The sequence below is a fragment of the Leptonotus elevatus genome, chromosome 13 (genome assembly GCF_054856555.1).
Source record: "Leptonotus elevatus isolate MCC_2025b chromosome 13, RoL_Lele_1.0, whole genome shotgun sequence".
Taxonomy (NCBI): domain Eukaryota; kingdom Metazoa; phylum Chordata; class Actinopteri; order Syngnathiformes; family Syngnathidae; genus Leptonotus; species Leptonotus elevatus.
This window is the reverse complement of record NC_141251.1, coordinates 7,015,686-7,034,722: the sequence shown is the minus strand read 5'-3', so window position 1 is coordinate 7,034,722 and position 19,037 is coordinate 7,015,686. Positions and strand designations below refer to the sequence as shown.

The 19,037-nt window shown below is 40.2% G+C and overlaps 1 protein-coding gene across 2 annotated transcripts in view; it reads right to left on the bottom strand.

Moving 5' to 3' along the window:
- Window positions 1–721: 721 nt before the first annotated feature.
- bean1 (brain expressed, associated with NEDD4, 1) overlaps window positions 722–19,037 on the bottom strand; it is a 28,249-nt gene continuing 9,933 nt past the window's right edge. For both annotated transcript variants that reach the window (XM_086093534.1, XM_086093533.1), the window contains 3 exons: window positions 8,654–8,857; window positions 7,586–7,721; window positions 722–5,090 (listed from right to left, as the gene is read on the bottom strand). In XM_086093534.1, coding sequence (XP_085949660.1) covers window positions 4,766–5,090; window positions 7,586–7,721; window positions 8,654–8,857 — 665 coding nt within the window. In that variant the 3' untranslated portion in view covers window positions 722–4,765. The remainder of the gene's footprint in view (window positions 5,091–7,585; window positions 7,722–8,653; window positions 8,858–19,037) is intronic.

Here is a 19,037-nt window from a genome sequence, read left to right as displayed (position 1 = left end):
TTCATGAGGAGATTAGCCGCACATGCCTATAATCAACCTGGTTGGTATTTAGGTGGGGCTCCGATGGAAGAAAGAAATGTGTCAGAGTTTTGTCTTGTTTGTCGACATTACTCGAGTCGCATCGCATTGCATCCGCTTGGGTTCAACTCGTTACATCCAGGAGTTGCTTAACAATGTTTGCTTTAGTACGCCTGTGGTTTTTGTTTCGGTTTTCTCCAGATTAGGTGTTCTGGAACTACTTCTGTTTGGGTCTAAGTACTTCTGGGAATTTGTGTTTTCCATTTCTGTCTTGTGTAGATGGATTCTGTTTCACTGGTTTTTGTGCCTTCCTTCTACTCGGGCTTCGTCCACCTCATTTTTCTTGTTGTGCTCTTCGTATGTTGCTGCTATGACGTTTGAGTTCTGTTGTCTAAAATTCTTGTTCAACTTTTTGCTTGAATAACATTCTTGCACCCTGCGTGGCGTAATTGTGCGCCCAATCATGAACGAACTGCTGTTAACCGCAACTTGGACCACACCTATGCCGAAGGCTTACAATAGCATTCCTAAAGCCTTTAGAGCCAGTCTTTATAAACACCCAAAGGACAAGGTGACAACTGAGAGTTCACCAATGAACCCGGGACAACATCTGAGAACTGCAGGCCTCCCGCACCTTAGTTAAAGGTCAATATTAATGACTAGACCAGGTGGAAAATGGGCATAAATGACACCCGAGGCAGAGTTCCAAGGTTAAAATTTGTTGAATTTATTGATAGTATGATGAGGATTTTGTGTGTGTGTGTGTGTGTATATATATATATTGTTGTTTCGTCTTAAATTGTTGTAACGATTGTGTGTCTTTGTTGCCCCTGTGGCCAGGTCACTCTTGGAAAAGAGATTTTTGATCACAATGAGTTTCTTACCCGGTTAAATAAAGGAATGATGAAAAGGTTGGGGACAACAGATGAAAAATAGCCATCTGGCTAATTCTGGCTTTTTATAACCATCGTACATATTTACCGTGTTTTTTGAGAAATTGCTCGCACTGTCCCATTTCAAATAATACCTACTCACATGGAAATGGGCAAAGATAGAATTTTGTGCATGGATACATCAAAGTAACACTACACAGTCTTTGATTAAGAGGGACTCATTTATGACTTCAAAGCACAAATAAAGAAATCTGGTTATAAAATACAACATGAGTCACATTAAACCAAACAGTAAAAGCACTGCGTTGTTGCATTGAGATTAGCATAATATGGCTACAGTGTTCAAGCTAACAGTCTGAGGGCTAGTAGGCACATTTTTTTTTATTTCTTTACACACAAATACACTTTGACATTAAACCGGGAAGAAATATGTTTTGATGAACAACTGATTTATTTATTCTAGTAGCAAAGAAAGATGTTACAGCCGATAAGAAGGAAGAAAGGCTGCTAGTCAGTAGTGATGCATGCTGATGTTGTTGTTGTTGTTGTTGTCTACAGTTCTTAAGCGTCTCCAGATGAAGAACACACACAAACATTTTTTATCCTTTTTTAAATAAGCAACAATTTATTTTATGATTATTTTCTATAGGTGCTGGAAAATAACTGGGAGCTCAGGCTGTTAGAACCTTTTTTGGTCCCACTGTGGTCTATATTAGGAACCATATTAGCATTAGCATAAACTCTTGGATCACCACATGCTTCTCCATTTGGGTTAGTTCTGTCAAATTTTTTAAACTTGTGACATAACAATCCATCTATTTAGTTTGTGCCTTTGTTAGAAAGACAGGATGCTACATGGAGCCGCTGGGGTCCAGTTAAAGTGTTGGTGTTAAAACCAGAGCCCTTGGTAACGAGAACATTGACAAATTGTGCGAAATATGTTGAAAATCGTCTCACGTGACCAAATAGATATGACTATATAACGGTGGTTTACGTCAGCCGGCCCCAACCGACAAATAATTTGGCATTTTGACAGAGACAGAAACAATATTTACTTGATATTCAGAGACCACATTCACATGAGCCTCTGTACACACATCAACCACTCTCATGTGATCCAGATCATAAAGATGAAGGAAAGAAATTCTCACGTGGTAAAGCTTTATGACTATTTCAAATGTAAGATAAGGTGAATTTTCCAATCAGACCTTAGCTATGGGCCGTTTAAAGACTCTAATACCGTTGTGAAAAATCACATAAAACTCATAATGTTAAAACAGTACATCAAATTATTTAAATTTTTATTTTTCAAAAAAATAAAGGGCTTATTTACTGTGAGAACAAAAAGTGTCTGTTTTGTTATTAGTATTTTTCAATAATATAGTAATATTTATTTGGAGATTAAAAGGTGTATATTTTGAGTATATAGGTTTTGTATTTATTTATTTATTTATTTGAATTTAGGCCGAAAATAAAGCTGCATTTATGGAACTTACTTTGTCTTTCATATCAGGAATATTGTGAGCACAAATAGTACATATAGTAGTTATGTTTAATTGTTCATTATGAGAGGGGTCTTTGGAGAAAAGTATGAAAGCCCCTGATCTATGGAAGAGAACATTTTCAAGGGTTATCTCACAATGTTGATGACCACCATCTCGCACGTCTGGTACGTGCTTCACTCCAGATGGCCTTGCTTTCGTGACATTATCGCCGCGTTCGCGGCGCGAGAGAAGACGCGGCTAACCCGCAGGTGACGACTGCGTCACGTTGTCACAGAGGTGCTAGTTCTCAACGACTGTTATTGTGCTGTACAAGTACACTGAGTACAGTGGAAGCAATTAAAAAGTGGTTTAAATGTCAAGTAAACTAGTTCCGTATATATTAGCTGTTCACTATTCACAAATTCACCTATTTTTGTATTGGAACCTACCCCCAATTATGCACTGATATATGTACTATTTGTGTTTTTGTGCTCTGCCTGAAATGTCCAAAATAAAAATAGAAAAGTTGGCAAGGAAGGATGATGAGATAAGAGATAAGCTTTGTGTGCTGAGAAGGAAATTTAACACAAAACATTAAGTGAAAGTAGACTTAGCTGCATGTGCATTTAGGCTACATGTACATGTGCATTTCCAGGGCTTTAATTGTAAGATGAGTTTGAAATAATACAGAAGTTCTGGCATCATAGTTTGTGCTATACTTACGGTTGAAAAACATTAACATAACGCAAGTATTTATTTATTTTTTAAATTAGGACATTAGAAAAGGACACCAGGTAATTATGGTTTTGCGCTACTACTGTTTTCCAAATGTGATAATCGACTCGATTAGCCCCGGTGATTTTATAACGCTAGTGCTTTGTGTGCCTTTAACAATCTTATGACAAAAAATAAAACTTGTCAATGGACAAAAAAAGCTTTAGTGGCAGAAGACGAGGGCAGTGTAAAGAAGACCAGGTGGTTCGCAAGATAGCTTTAATCGCCTCAAGCCATCTTCTACGATTTATGCAGTCCTCTAAGATGGAAGCCACAATGAAATAGTAACTTCTCACACATTTTTCGATATGAACGAGGAATCTCTGCTTCAATGGAGTGCTTTTCAATCCCAAGCAAACCAATTTTTATGTGTGTAGAGAAGAGAAGAAATATAGGGAAGACAAGGAAAGTGGTTGGACGACCTTTAGCTTTAGCCAGCTAGCTTGACCACAGCCCTACCTGAGTCCCAGCTAGAAACTTAACTCTTCAGTTTCTCCTTTGCGTTTTGTTTCTAATGATAGTGACAATGAGCTATAATGATGTCATTTCACGCCGTCTTCCTATTGGTTGACAGGCTGGTTAAATCGCAGCCAGTGTTGCCAACAAATCTTCATGATGTTGCTAACAGGTGCTCAATGACATGATGCCACTAAATAGAACATTACATTGATTCCACAGTGAGTGGCATCACTCAAACTGGCTGGTCATCTCATAAAAAAAAAAGACCTAATGTTTGTTTAATTTAAATGATTTGTGTCTGTAAATGTAATGCAGAGATTGGTTTTATAGTGTTCCTTCGCTATCCACGGGATTAGGATGGAGTCTTGCCATGAAAAGTGAAAATCTGCCAGAATTCGGTGCCCCTAAAAAGACAAAGCACTACTTTTTCGAAATGAAGATCCTCAGTTTGCTTATAGTTCCTTGGCACCAAAAGGTCACAAGATGGCACATATTGCTTTGGCCTGGGCCCAAAAAACAAAAAAACACAAAGGTGAGTATGGGTGAATTTGCAAGTCGCAAAACAGGAATATGTTGGGAACACATTGATAGTTATCTTATTTGTTTCTATGTTCCTTTGTTAACAACTAACAAGGTACTGCTGCAGCCCAGCAGACTGGCCCGGTGTTTTTCCATTGGTGGCAGAGAAAATAATTTCATCATTTAGAGGAAAAATGGTGAAGAATCACTTGCAAAAAGGTTCCAAACACATTATGGGAGTAACTAAATTTGATGATAAGTGTTTTTTGGAAAGAAAATTGCTTGTCTGAAAAGTTGCTAAATGTAGCAATGGTATAACATTTGAATGTTTGCTAACCGTGGCATGAATGACTTGGTGTGCTTGTTTGCTAGCTTCAACTTGAAAATACCAGTTAGTTCCGGGGATCAAAGTCAAAAGTGTGACTACACCGTTGTGTTACTACAACAAAGTCTTTGAGATCCACGTTTCAGAGAGCTTTAGTCCGTAAACTCCCTGATGAAAACTGTTCGAGTTTCAGTCCACAACAAAATGTGGAAAATCCATAAAACCTTCACAGTTTGTGTTAAACTCAAGTGGGGGCAGAGGTCGGCGCCGGCGAAAGGTCCAAAAGAGGCGTCCTACGAGTTCTGGCTGATCTCCGACTGCCGCCTGTTTTCATCAGCGTCCCTCTCTGATTGGTACTTGGAAAGGTCACATGGCATGAGGGGGAGGGGCCGACCCTGTTCGGCCACGACTGCCTCGTACGGCGGCGCCGCCTCCAACGGGAAGGAGATTGATGCGATGCGTTGATGCTCCGAGGGCGGCGAGTAGGCGCTGGCGGAACTGGGACCCTCCTCCGCACCCTCTGAGTCGTCCAGACGGGGGTCCCATAGCGAGTAGGGTGGTGGGTCGTCTGTGGGTATGTAGATGTGAGTGCAACCCGGGCCCACACATTCATCGTAACTGGAGAGAGGAAGAAGTTAGTTAAACCTCGTACAATCTCTCACTTTTAATCCATTTGTCAATTGGAGACGTTTACTATGATTTTTTTTTTTTTTTTTAGAGGGTGGGGTCAATATTGCGAGAAAAAAACTCACAAATGTGCCACTTTATAAAGTGACAAATTTGCGGGGAAAGTTCATTTGTTAAAATGTATACAGTATTTACTTATACATTTATGTTTCCAGAATTATTATTTACACATTCATACATTTTGGTATTTTTTTTTGTACAAGTAGCTAAGTTGATTTGTCGAATCCGCTGCTCTCCGTCATTCACTTGCATTTACCTAAAGTATGCTAGCTTCTGATTGGTTAGTGTTAGTCAGCTGATAGGGGGATCAGGAAGTGTCACTCGAGCTGCTGTGTATGACGAATAAAGGTTAAATTAAGAATGAATCTGTCTCCTTCCTGCCTTTTCATTTTATAAACAGTCCCATTAACCAACAACAAATCCTCACATTAGGCTATAGCTACGCTTCGTGTATTTCTCGTAAGTTTCTTGAGTTTTTTTCTCTCGCAAATTTGCTACTTTATAAAGTTTTTTCTTGGAATATTACCCCCCGCTCTGGAATTTTTTTTTTTTATATATACGTGGCTCTTAAACGCCATCATAGTTTACAGAGTTGAGTTACAAATTGGTGAGGGAATTTATTTTCCAATGTGTCATAACCGAGTCCCAGTAGCACCACTCTCTCTTCTCGAGCTCCCCGAATGGTTGCTCGTCGCACTCCGCCAGGAAGGTGCTACGTTGCAATTTCCGCCAAGCGCGAACGGAAGATTTTGCCGCCAAGTGGCAAATGTGTGTTTGTTTAGCCATGGACCTCGTGGTTGTCAGCAAGTAGTGTTTTTACCAAAACAAAGTCAAGTTTATTGTAGCTTAAGGCACATGTTGCTAAATGGTTCAACTTTCGAGACACTGACAACCACAAACTCATTTGGAAAACAAGACAATAGGTGCCAGATATAGACACTGATTTCTTCGGGTCACTCCAGCCCAAGAATCACTCAATAAAGCCGACATCACAAGTTCCCGTCACAAGTTGTCCTACTTCACTCACTCGTTAAAAGAAAAAGGAAAAAAAAATTCAAAGAAGTGTTTGTCATGTGACTGAGAAGGGAGCTCAGTTTTTGCCTGCAGGCGGGGACCAAAGAACTGAAACCCTTCTCATGTCAACAGCTGACATTTTCGTCAAATCGCAGTTTCTCCTAGTTTAATTACTAATTGCTAGACACACAAGTGACTATAGTAACACTCAACTAACCGGAACTTCTTTGATGCAAACTGGTTTGAAATGTATTGTTTTTTTTTTTAAGCTAATCTAATTATGATCTAAAGCCATGATATACAGTATAGTTCCATATAAGGGAGGGCTTCTGCCATGCTTTGGTTGCTGTATTGGATGGGGCGCGCCTTTACCATTCAACATATGGTGTGTGTGTGCGTGTGTGTCGGAAGTGTGACGTTGACATTCTCAGTAGGTGAGCAGTTTCTGTCAACCATCTGTGGCACAATATAACCGGCATGGCGCTACATCAGGGCTAGAGGGTGCTATAGGCCTGTCATAAATCTGTGTCAAGCTCCTCCAGTATTTTTACTTGACATTTTAAAATATTTTATTCATTTAATGAAGTTTAAAAACATTAAGAAGTTTGCTTGGATGTTCGACAAATCATTTTAAAGGAAGACCACATATCACCATATAGCGTTTTCCCTTAACATTGAATGACATTAATGGCAATTTCTATTCTACTCATTTCTAGGTCCTGATCGCAAAAACGACCACAAGAGAGCATACCGTAAGGTATTGATATTTTCCCATTACTAATGAGAACCCCAGAATAAGAAATCCATACTTTTATCATTTCCTTACACATTTTCATACTTTTTTCTTTTACATTTCCTTTTAATAAATTTTCCTCGTTTCCTTGGTTTATCATCTTTTGTCTTTTTTCCTTTTGCTTTTAGTTCCCCTTCTCGTTCATGTTTTCTTATCCTCTCTTGCTTTTCCTTCCTTTTTGTTTCCATTTTTGCTTTTTTTTGTTCCCTTACCCATCTCGTTATTCACTTCTGTCTTACCCTTTCTTTCCTTCTTTACACAGGCAAGCACACACACGGCAGAAGGAAGGTTGTATTTGAATTATTAAAGTTGCCAATTAAACCAGCTGACATTTAGATCAAACGCACCATGACTTGGCCTTTTTAGACGCGCGCGCGCACGCACACGCACACGCACGCACAGACACATCCAAAGGGCAGCGAAAGCGGAAGCATCACTTTCTCATAAATGAACGAGCAAAAAGGAGGTCAGTCAGTCAGTCAGCGCAGGAGGACACTCCGATATTTGACGTAAATGGCAAAAAGGAGGAGTTTGCACTGTAACTCACTGCATTGGTGAAAATTCAAAAAGGGACGCCATTATAATTATGCACAAATAAAGAAATGACAAAGACGCTCACCGTGGTGGAGAGTCGGGGTACAGGTGGTTGACTTGTGACAGACTGTAAGAGTCAAAGTCCAAACCGGGTGGAAAGTCTTCTAAGCAGGTTGACCTCAGTTCTGCGACAGAACCGCCGAAGGAGTAACCATCTGGACCTGCAATTACACATTCATATATATTAGGGTTTCGAGCCAAGGTGAGGCTTTTGGCGTTGGGTTTCAAACCAGGTTTATGATTTCAAATTATGGTCTTGAATTAGGGTTAGCTTTGGTGAGGGTTGGAAGTTAAGATTAGTGTTTCAAGTCCTGCTAAGGGTCTGAAAGTAGGTTTCAAGACTGGGTCAGCATTTCAAGGTTATTAGGGTTTTAAACCTGGCTTCATCGATTTACTGTGAGTTTGAAAAAGTCAAGATTTCAATAAACTTACCCTAATTTCTTTTTTTGAGGGGACGTCTAAGCAGGGCACAATTTGATTGGCTGCTTGCAGAGTTGAGTAAACCACATGTTTCTTTGAAGTTAATTGCCTCAAATTCACCCCCCGGCCTTTTCGGTGAGCAGAGAGGGGAGTGGTGAGCAGTTACGGCCAGAAGAGGAGAGGCTTGGGAGCACGTTGAAAGTGACACCACAAATATGGATGCCTTTTTGCTGTGTTGATTAATTTGCATTGTCTTGGGGCAAAAAAAACAACATTTTGCTAGTTAGCCCCAAAGACAACTTGAGTAGCCCACGGGTCTGTTCTAAAACTAGCTCACCAGGGATGGGACATGGTGGCTTACTAAGAAGAATTAAAACAGAAGAAGAATGTTGTGTATACTTGTGTTTTCCATAACAAATGTTCTATATTTTGTTTAAAAATAAAATAGATTGTGTTCAATGGGAACAAAATGCTGTTTTTATTTACCCCAAATTTCAAAAGAGGTCATTTTTTAGCTATAATGCCACAATACTTTTGCTCACGGTGATCATGCCGCCAGACACTAATATCGGCCCATGCCGAGGTCAGAGTTTGAATTTAGGATTTGAATCCAAGGTTGAACTGAATTTGATTTCATGTTCACATTTGAAATGTACGTTGTGGCAGTACGGACCGTAGCTGGCTCTCAGGTGAGGGTTCCTCAGTCGGCTGTCTTTACGCAGGCTGCCCACGATGATGGTGACGCAGGAGAGGAAGAGCACCAGGCCTATGACGATACCCGCCACCACCAGCGGAGACACCAGGAGAGACGCCTCGCTCCCAGACTCGCGCTCGCTCCTGCAGTCCGGGTACTCCCCATGGCTCTGGTTCGAGCTCACTGGCGGAGAGTGAATGAAGAAGGTCGGTCAATGGATTTCAACTGAACACTTCAAATGCATTATTTTTCTATGTATGTACATTGAAGACTCAAATATGCTAGGACCATTTGTGGTGTAGTGGTTCACATAGTTGATTCATGGAGTAGGCTGAGATTGCCGCAGTTCCTATAATAAGTTAATTGAGGTGTGGAGTTGTATTTGTTTACGTAAACAAACCCTGTGGTCATTGGTCATGTAGTGTTTCACATAGCTGAATTTCGTCTAGCTGTCGCAGGATCGCTGGATTGCCTGCTTTCCTTTTGGGTCCATCAAAGACTCTAAATTGTTTCATTGTTTACAAAAATATCTAAATATGTGCTTGGTGGTGTAGTGGTTCACATTGCTAAGTCATGTTGGGTTCATTGCAGGCTCTAAATTTTTTTTTTGCCCTTTTATAGTATAATGGTTCACATAGCTGATATTCACATAGCTGATGTTGGAGTGTGCATTTTTTCCCCTCGTGCATACAAAGTAACTGAAGCAAAATCAGACAGTACAAAGTATGTATGTTAGCATGGTATGGGGCTGTTGGTGGCGTAGTTGTTCCCATAGCTGACTTTCATGCAGACCCATGAATACTGTACATCCCAATACTTTTGTTTAAAATGCTGCAGTGCGAGCAGCGTGGAATCCAAAGCTGCGTGCCAAGCGGCGTGGTGCGAAGAGCGAAAGAGAGAGAGAGCAGTGTGGCGGGATGTCATGTTACGTAACAGCTTTATTCTCCCGCACACACTATCGCACACACTACAGACTCCTTATCCTCCCTCCTCCTTCGCCATCTTTCCGAGCCTCATCATTCCCCCGGGGACTTACTCCACTTCAGCGTGTGACAGATAATTAGAGCTACACTTTACACACTACGTACACAGTACGCACACACTACACACATGCTGTATCCTTCTCAGCCGTTTAACGTCTCATTGCTGCTTTTTTCTTTCTTTCTTGGGCTTGTCGGTCTTCATCTTCATCTCTCCTGCAGTCCCGTCACTCTCTCTTTGGGGAGTGTGCTTGTGCTAAATGCTAATATTTGTAGCACTTAGTTCAACATGTGCTCATATTAATGTAGCATGAGATGTGTAATGCTTCAACTGTAGGGGTTACGCTTTCTACTACAATAGTAGTATAGTATCCTGATGTAGCGGTTATGCTACGGATGATACATCTCTTTGTACCAACATGTGGGGGAGGATTGAAATAGTAGTTTTAAAATCAAGCCACATTTTTTAATATGGTACTAAAATAAACATAGTTTGCAGATAGTTATCTGTTTTGCGTTAAGCGAAGAATCAACCCGGAGCTCATGAGGAAAATGAGGATGTGATGAAAACATCAAATGAAGAGCGAATCACGTTAGCCAAGAGGACACGAGGATGCCTCGAAGCGCTCGTCTGGCTTCTCGGAGAACAACGTCTCGGGAACGCTTTGTGGCGAGAGAACATTTCCCTCGTCTGGGGAATGGCTGTGAAAGCAACACGACGGCAGACAACACAATTACCCACGCTGAGACGAGACACCGGAGAGAAAGTCATATCACATGCTTGGAAATGAGATCGGAATTGTTTAGTTTTGTATCTGGAGTGAATGAATAATAAAACAAACACATTTGAAAACAACATATTGAGAGACGGCAAGAGATAAGACAAAAAAAATTCAGTGTTACAGTGTACCGATCCCTCTTTTTAAAGTAAACAAATCCAATTTTTTATACATGCATATCAATAATTTTTTTATAATTATGACATGAACCTGCACCTGTCATGTTCTATAGTCGTAAAAATCAGGATTACAGAGGATTTAATATTAATCTTAAGCAAAAACTAGACTGATCATGGACTACTTTTCGTTTTCACTCTTCTTCTTTCAAATTAACACAGTGTAAAGCAATAGTGTGCCCCCATCTAGTGACCAGGAGTGGAATTACACCCGAAAGAAACTGCATTTGTGTTAGATGTGTGCCACAGAATATTGACTTTTGTAACAGTATAAGCACCGAAAGAAACTGTTAGACTCTTTGTTGTTTATGTATCAGCAGTAGAACATGGGCTCAAAGAAAACACCGGTTTCTAAAAATAAAATGAATTAAATTAATTGTAAATAAACGTCAAGTAGAACAGTGCTGACTGATGAGGCCGTGGGCTTTGAGGGTTTTATTTTATTTTTTTAAACTTGCACAACGTCTCTAGAGGTGGAAGCCTGATCAGCAGGGAGCTTTAGTGACAAGCTGTCACAGTTACTTACTCGTCTTGTTCTTTCACAACACGTCACCGCATCACACTCGCACACTCGGGGACAAACCTACCGCTATGTTTTGAAGGACAATAACAAGCTGCAGCACAGAAATGACGCTGGCCTAGTCGCTTTCCAGGTTTCATTTTTCGGTATTTCTTAGACCTTTAGATTTTTGTGTTCATGTTGCTGTCGTACATTTCTTCTACAGTGGGTAACCTCAATGCAAAAGCTTCAAAGTTCATCACACTGTGTGCGCATCCATAACTGGCTTCAGCTGCTATATTAGCAAAAAGGTGGCATAGCGGTGTAGCGGTGTACACGGGAGATGACTGCGCGCTTGGTGAGGCTTCCCGCATTGGCCGCATGTATTATGGACGAGCGTCAAGCGGGACGCTCTCATCCGCTGCGACATTTTGTCATTCCGAGTCATCAGCACCTTCTCGCCCTTGTGAGGAGTTGAGGCAGAATCTTCCTGGCACCGGTAAAAAAAAGAAAAAAGAAAGAAGAAAAAGGAAAGGAACACACACATACACAAAAGCAAGCAGAGGTGGCAAATCCAAGTCCAAAAAGTAAAAACCCTGCCACAGTTTGGCTTTAGCCCCATGGTGCTAGCTAGCTAGGTAGCACAAGGGGCTAAAGCAAAACTGTGGCAGTTTTTTTTTTTACTTTCTGGACCTGGATTTCCCACCTCTGCAATCAAGCAGTTTTAATATCAAGCATCATTCAGTAAAAACGTTTTTTTTCAAACTATATAATCAATAGTTTTTAATTTCTTAAATTCACATTTGTGTATTGCAACAACTGTATTTTCTTCTCGAGAAGATAAGCTAAATACGTCTTAAAATAAAGGACAAGATCTAACTGTAGTGTAATTTTGAGAACATTTATTGTGCAGACTTTAAAAGTCAACATTAAAACTTAGGACTGTGAAAATAAACAAATACTATTATATTGTACTAGTATTAACCTTATAGGCCACTCCTCCTCGCTGACGTACACCGTAAACAGAACTTATTTAATTTTTTGTTCTGTTTAGCGGTCATAAATGTTTCCCCAGAGTTCAGATACTTATTAGTTTTCTATTTTGTTGTTCAAAGTTGTATGTTCTCTGCTTTTACGTGGTTCTTGATAACTCAAGCACATTATTTTAGTGTTAAACGCACGAGCCCTGTCAGTGTCACTTTTAGTTTAGCTTAGCAATTAGTACGACTTCTCCATCTTTCCTTGTCAACCCTTCGTGCGAACGATACTTGTTAAAAGTGGATCTTATTCACCGACACAGAGACGGTAATGATTGCCGTAGGACCGGCTCCGCAACGTGTTTAGCTGCACTTGTAGCCAGCCCAAACTCGTTGCTAGCTAGTGCTGCTGCGTAACTTGGTAGCATCTAGCATAGAGCTTGCCTCCACTGTCTACTTCTCTTACGCGGATGACGTAACGTACTTTTTGGGACCATCCTGTGTTGACCATCTGTCGACCATCTATTAAATCACATTGAGGGGGGAAAAATAACAATGAGGTGTTTTTTTTCTAAATCTTTCAGCCTAGTTGAATGTGCGCCTTTAACTCATTCGCTGCTAGCAGTTTTCAAAGCAGAGTCCTGCCACATTGCCAGCCAGACGTTTTACTGCATTTTGACAGATATTTCCAGAACCGCAGAATATTGTGTAAATCCCACTTTGATCGATCCATAAACATCGCTTTTTTATCAGGATTGGTCGGATGAGGTCGAATGGTCACAGGGATTGAAGCCAGATTGGCTGCATCACTTTAAATCCATCCACGATTGCTTGATTAAGAACTTGATCAGTGGAGAAAATAGCTTGTTATCTGTTGCGCCAACACACGTCGCCCTCACTTGGCCGGCCCATCTGAGGCCGCCGGGTGGGACTCGGGATGCGAGCCGTAATTCGTTTTTTTTTTTTGTTTTTTTTTTCATTAGCGGTCCGCTCATGTGGTGAGGGAAATCTCACCTTCCTTAACAAGTCACAACACCCGCCTGCTTTTTCTTTCTCACCTCGCAAGAAACAGCTGCTCAAGCTATTTATGTCTTTATTAATTGAATGAGGGCACATAAAGTGGTACCTTTTGTTTACAAGTTTAATTTGTCTCCTCTGACCATGCTGGTAACATTAAGTTTAGATATGACCAAGAAAAATGGCCACACGAAGCCCTCACTGTTATTTGCAGGTGTCCAAATGGAACAAAAGCTCTTCTCTCTCTTTAAATTAGATTTCCCTACTCTGTATTGCTGTCTTTTATATGCAGTATATCTTTGTTATTCCCCACTTTGCTCATTCCTTGTCCCGCCTTTCTCGGAAGCAACGTGTGGGCGAGAACAAGCGTCCAGAAAGCAGCGGAGGAGATGATCAAATAGAGGAGGAAAGGGGAGGAAGAGGCTACATTTAATCGTGTTAACGCAGCGCCATAACATCTGTCTGTGTTCAACACACAAATACACATTAGTGTTCTGTACGTCAGCAAAACAGCACTACTGCACTACTGTCAACAGCTGAGCAGTTTGTTTTAAGTTGACATTTACCCTTTATATCTCCTTTCTCCCCCTTCCTTTTATTATTCAGCCCTTCCAAGCCCCCTCCCTCCATTTGTGTCTCCGCACTGCCCCTTGAGAGCGCTGCCGTTCTCCCATGATGCCCTTTTAGCTCGCCAACTCGCTAGAGACAGGACATGTTGTCATGGAGGGCGGACAGGCGGGAACATGATGTCAACATAGTCGGTTGGAGGCCAGATAGGGAAGCTCGAAGTGCTTCTGAGAACAATCAAATAAAATTGTACCCAATCACTCTACACTAGCAACAATTAGCGTGTTTGATGACTTCAATATATACAGGGTGACATAAAAAATGGGAACTTATTAACAATCAAATAAAACCAAAAGTAATGGAAGACAAATATTTTATTCATATAGTAATTGAAACCTTTGCCATTTGCAATCAAACATGGAATCCCAGCTGAGATGTTGCAGCGGCCAATGAGGAATGTCAACAACAGATTTCAATGGATTCATACAGGAGGATGTAATTTAAATCAAATGAAAATTCCAACATTGTTTCTTAAATGGCACGTTTTAAGGTTTCAGTTACTATGAATACAATATTTTTCTTCCATCACTCTTGGTTTTATTGGATTGTCACCCTGCATATATACCGTATTTGTATTTATTTATTTTCACTCCGAAATGCTAATCCCAAACGTTAAGATTTTCCTTTCGGATCAATAAAGTCTGAGCTAACTCTACTCTCTGCTCCAATTATTTTACTTAACCTTATCCCCTCTGTGCCTAAACTCTGAAAACTTAACCTAGCACATAAAGTTAATATAATCCCTACTCTAACCTAACCCAAACTGTCCAAACCTAGCCAACCTAACCCTAATTTAACCATTTCAGCCTACACATCAACCATACAACCCAAAACAAACATTGTACAGTGTGAAATATTTAGTGCCATATAGTGGTGAACTAATAGAATGCCTACCACCAATTACTACCAAATATCATTTGGAGAAAGCGAGCAAGAGCTAGCATAAACAGCGAACAAGAATGGCTAGCAAGAACTCGCCGGAACGGCTAATAAGAGCGGCTAGCAGGAGAAGCTAGCACAAGCGGTGGGTGCCCGAATTTACGGGACTCAGCCATGACCACCTGCAAGCCCCAGCTATGGAAAGTAAGCGGCGGTCGACCCATTGGGTCCGACACTTGCTACAACTACCAACTACTACGTTCGCTAAGTTCTTCTCCTTTGGGTATATGTAGCAGAAAGATGGCAGCAAAAACAAGTCATCCTCCTGTAAGGCGCGGCGCGACCTATGTTACAGTAATTAGTGATTACGAGACCAACAATTATATTGAAAAATGTACGTTGATTTGACAGAACTTTTTTTTGAATGTATATTATTAATCTAAACCAACCCTAAATCTGCAACAACAAAAAAAAATTTTTTGCTTCTCTCTAATTAATCAAATACCAAAGGACAAAGTATTGTAAAACAGTCGAATGTTCCTGCTGTAATTCATATTTTTTTAAGCGTTACACACAACAACAAGTTATTTTTATTCATTATTTATTTTTTAATTAATCGGCCGATTAATGGATTACCGTGATTTTATTCTGCTGAATATTAGAATCTGAATCGGACTTAAAAAAAAGTCCATTATCAGTCAGGCCTTTTACATTAAAAAGCTATTCGGTCCATTTTTCATGTCCTTGCTTTGCTCGCACCGTGTCAAACCGTCAGCCATCTTGACCACCTGCTGTGCGCTTTAATTGTCATTTGGGGGTTAGCGAGCAAGGCGGAACAGCCCGGCTATTCTGAAACCGCACACACATACATATGCACACATGGCTCATATCCATTTAGATAGATGTAAGCCAGCCAACCTTATAGACGCAGACGCTCGGATGGCCGCATGGAGCCTAAAAAAAGCGCTGTTAAAAGCACCTTTTTTTTTTTCCACGGCCATTTCCATAAAGCGCGGCGATGCGGTGATTGATAGCTGGCTAGAGGCGAGGCGAGGCGTGGCGGCGTGGCGCTGATGGATAAATGATGCGCGCAGCCGAGGGGAACACACGCAGATTCCATTTCAGATCTGCCCGCATCACAGCAGTGCACACCCACACCAGCCGTATGTAGATTGGCGTGAGCTTTTATCTTCTTGCCACCGATAGCTCACTCACACACATGTGTGTATAGACACACACTCACTGGTATATGCCTTCTTATTTAATGCAATGTAAACCATACTGGGGAACAAACAGTCCTTGAGGTCGCTTTAGCACAGCAGAAAGATTCATGTCGCAGAAATGATTCATTATGAATTATAAATCTTTGTTCACCTATCTGTGCCAGCTACATATAGTGACAGGTGGTTTGTATCATCTGCTACTCAAGGAACTGCTCCTCCGATTGGCTGACAAGTTTTTAGTTCAAAATATTCACCAATAAGCTGAAACGGGCGAAAAATTCCAACATCTCAAAATGAAATTGACGTGTTTGTTTTTTGTGAACGTTTTTTGTTTTGATTTTGGAGCCACTTGAGGTGCATGCACATTTAACTCATTCGCTACCAGCCATTTTCACTGAAGCAACCTCCTTCACTCCCGTTTTACTGGCTCTGGACTGATTTTGCAAGGCTCACAGAATATTCTGTTCTATTGCTAGAAAAACATGGAAACTACCGAAAGAAAGATTAGACTCCCTTCTTTCATTAAGTTTTATCATTATTCACATTCCTGTTGAAAACACTAACAAAAAGAGTTTGTTGCAACATGGCCCTGGCTGATCTCTTATACTCTGCTGCCACCTGCTGGCCGTTTTTTTAAATAACTACCATTGCTTTAAGCCACCTCTTCAGGTCAGACTGCATCAAAGCCTTCTGTATGCTCTAGCATTAAAAAAACAAAACATAATAAATGTATAAATATGTTTTGGGGACCATGGCAATATTTAAGATACAAGATGGCAGCCACTTGTTACATTACTAATGATAACAGAATTAGTCATGGTATCCTGTGAGTAGTTCAGCTTTGATTTCACATTGAGTATGTTTTTTTGTTCTTATGTAAAATGGGAGCCTTGCAGGTCTGAGCAATTAATCGATCAGCAATGAAGTGTAGTAGATTGCACTTTTCAAATTGCAATGGCTGAAATTGTATTTATATTATATTTATATATGTATATAGTGCCTTGATACATTCAATGATTAAGAAGTGTATTCCTCATGTTTCTATTTTTTTTATGAAACGTGAAAAGTTGAAGTGATGAAGCCACAAATGTATTGTTGTAATCTGACTTTTATTGATTTACTTCCGCATGTGTACGCCGCCTTTGTTTTTGTTTTTTTAGAAGTTGATGTAGTGAACATTTAAAAAACTGAAAGTTTAATAAGTGTTTAGTATGTTAAAAAATCTAATTAAAGTAGATAAACTGTCTTTCATATTAATTCATGGTTCGTTTGCCTTTATTTTAGCGTAAGCCTAACCTATTAGGCCGTTATATGTTTATCGTAATACAGATGAAATTATTGCTCGTGTCGATACATGGAAAAAGATCTTGAAAAAAATAATCACATATTAAATCATAATTGCAATATGAAGAAAAATTGTTTTCAGGCCTAGTGCCTTGGCTTATCAAAGGTTGGGAACTCCTAACCCAAATGCTGACTCTTACCCAGCCCATCCTCAGTGCAAATAATGTAAACGTAATCTTTGGTAGGCAGTGATGTTGATGCATTGACATTATCATGAAATGCTGTAAAGTAGTGTCAACACACTGCTCCTTAACCACAAAGCATTGGCGTGCAAAATGTCAACCTTGGCCAATGCAAGTGTCTTATCTCCACCCAGCAACCCATCCCTGAGCTTTTTATCCATCCCGTAGCTTGGCTCCCTTTGGGGGAAGCACACCCCAGGTGCCGGGGGAGACGGGGGATTGGGGGGGGGGGGGGGGGGGGGTGATCCGCATAAAGAGTCAGCCGGGGATGTGAATAATAGATCAGAGGAGGAAGCGAAAAAGGACGAGGTGGTGAGCAAAAGGAGAGGAAGCGATTTAAAGGGCACGAAGGGAGGACGGGACGCATCCGTCCGTCTGTCCCCCCCCGCGTCTCTCGGACGCCTCCGCCGTGGTCAGGACGTGTTGCGTAAGCACGGGATTCATCTTTTATTGAGGTGTCTATAAATACTGTCTGCTGTTCTCTTGGGTTTAAAAGCTCAACCTCTGATCCGGCTATAAATAAAGAGGCAAGATAGCCACCAAACAAGACACTTTTCCTCCAGAAAGAAAGTGTTTTAATGCGCTTTTGTCACCTTAGAAAAGAAATTTTCCTACTAATGAAGGTAATCCATTATTCTTTGATCACTATATATCTATATCTATATATATATATATATATATATATATATATATATATTAGGGCTATGTACAAATAAGTGTGTGACTCCATTCAAATCACAAATGTTAGAACATATTGTCGCCCAGAGAGCACCGTTTCGATGGCCTTTGCGTCTCCATACGTGTGATCTACGTTGGGAGTGCATATGCGTGAAATGAAAGCTACCGTGCGTGCTTCATTCAAGCAGACACCTGTAAAGTATTTATGGGAATATTTGGTTAGCTTGCCAACGCCACGCTAGCAAATTGGAAGGGATGATACGAACTAGCTTAGCGCTAGCTAGGACGAGGGCGATGACATCAATCTATGACCCAAATTCCCTTGGAAGCAATTTGTGCTCATGACTGACCCTGAGAGTTAAGCGCATTTAGGGAAAAATATTTCCAAGATGGCAAATCATCGATTTCCCACCGCATAGTATGCGTATGACACGGGTGCAATTCCCTTCTGAACACAGCCAGGAAATCAATTTAAATGGTGGAAAGGGCAGAACACGTCATGTGCCACAAAAGCACTGACTTCTGGCTAACTTGTAAGTTGTACTCTTGTGAACTCAACTTTCTGTTTTACTACAAATAGTAAACAGAATTTAAGAAAAAAAAAACATTAAAAGCCTTACATTTGTGACATACTGTACTTTATGGAACATTACGTGTCCAAAAAGCAGAATTGTTTTTTTCAAATACCTCTTATTCACAATTATACTACTACTACAACTACTACTACTAATGATAATAATAATAATAATAATAACAACAACAACAATATGTAATTGTGTGAAGCACATTGAGTTGCCTTGTGTATGAAATATGTCATATAAATAAAGTGACCTTGCCTTGTCTATTATTATTATTATTATTATTATTATTATTATTATAAAAATATTTAAATATATTTAAGTAAAAAATAAAGTATTCATTTAATGTTTAATACAACTGATGGGAAAAAAATCTAATTTAAATTTAAAAAGTGAGATTTTTTTTCATTAAAAATATATGGCA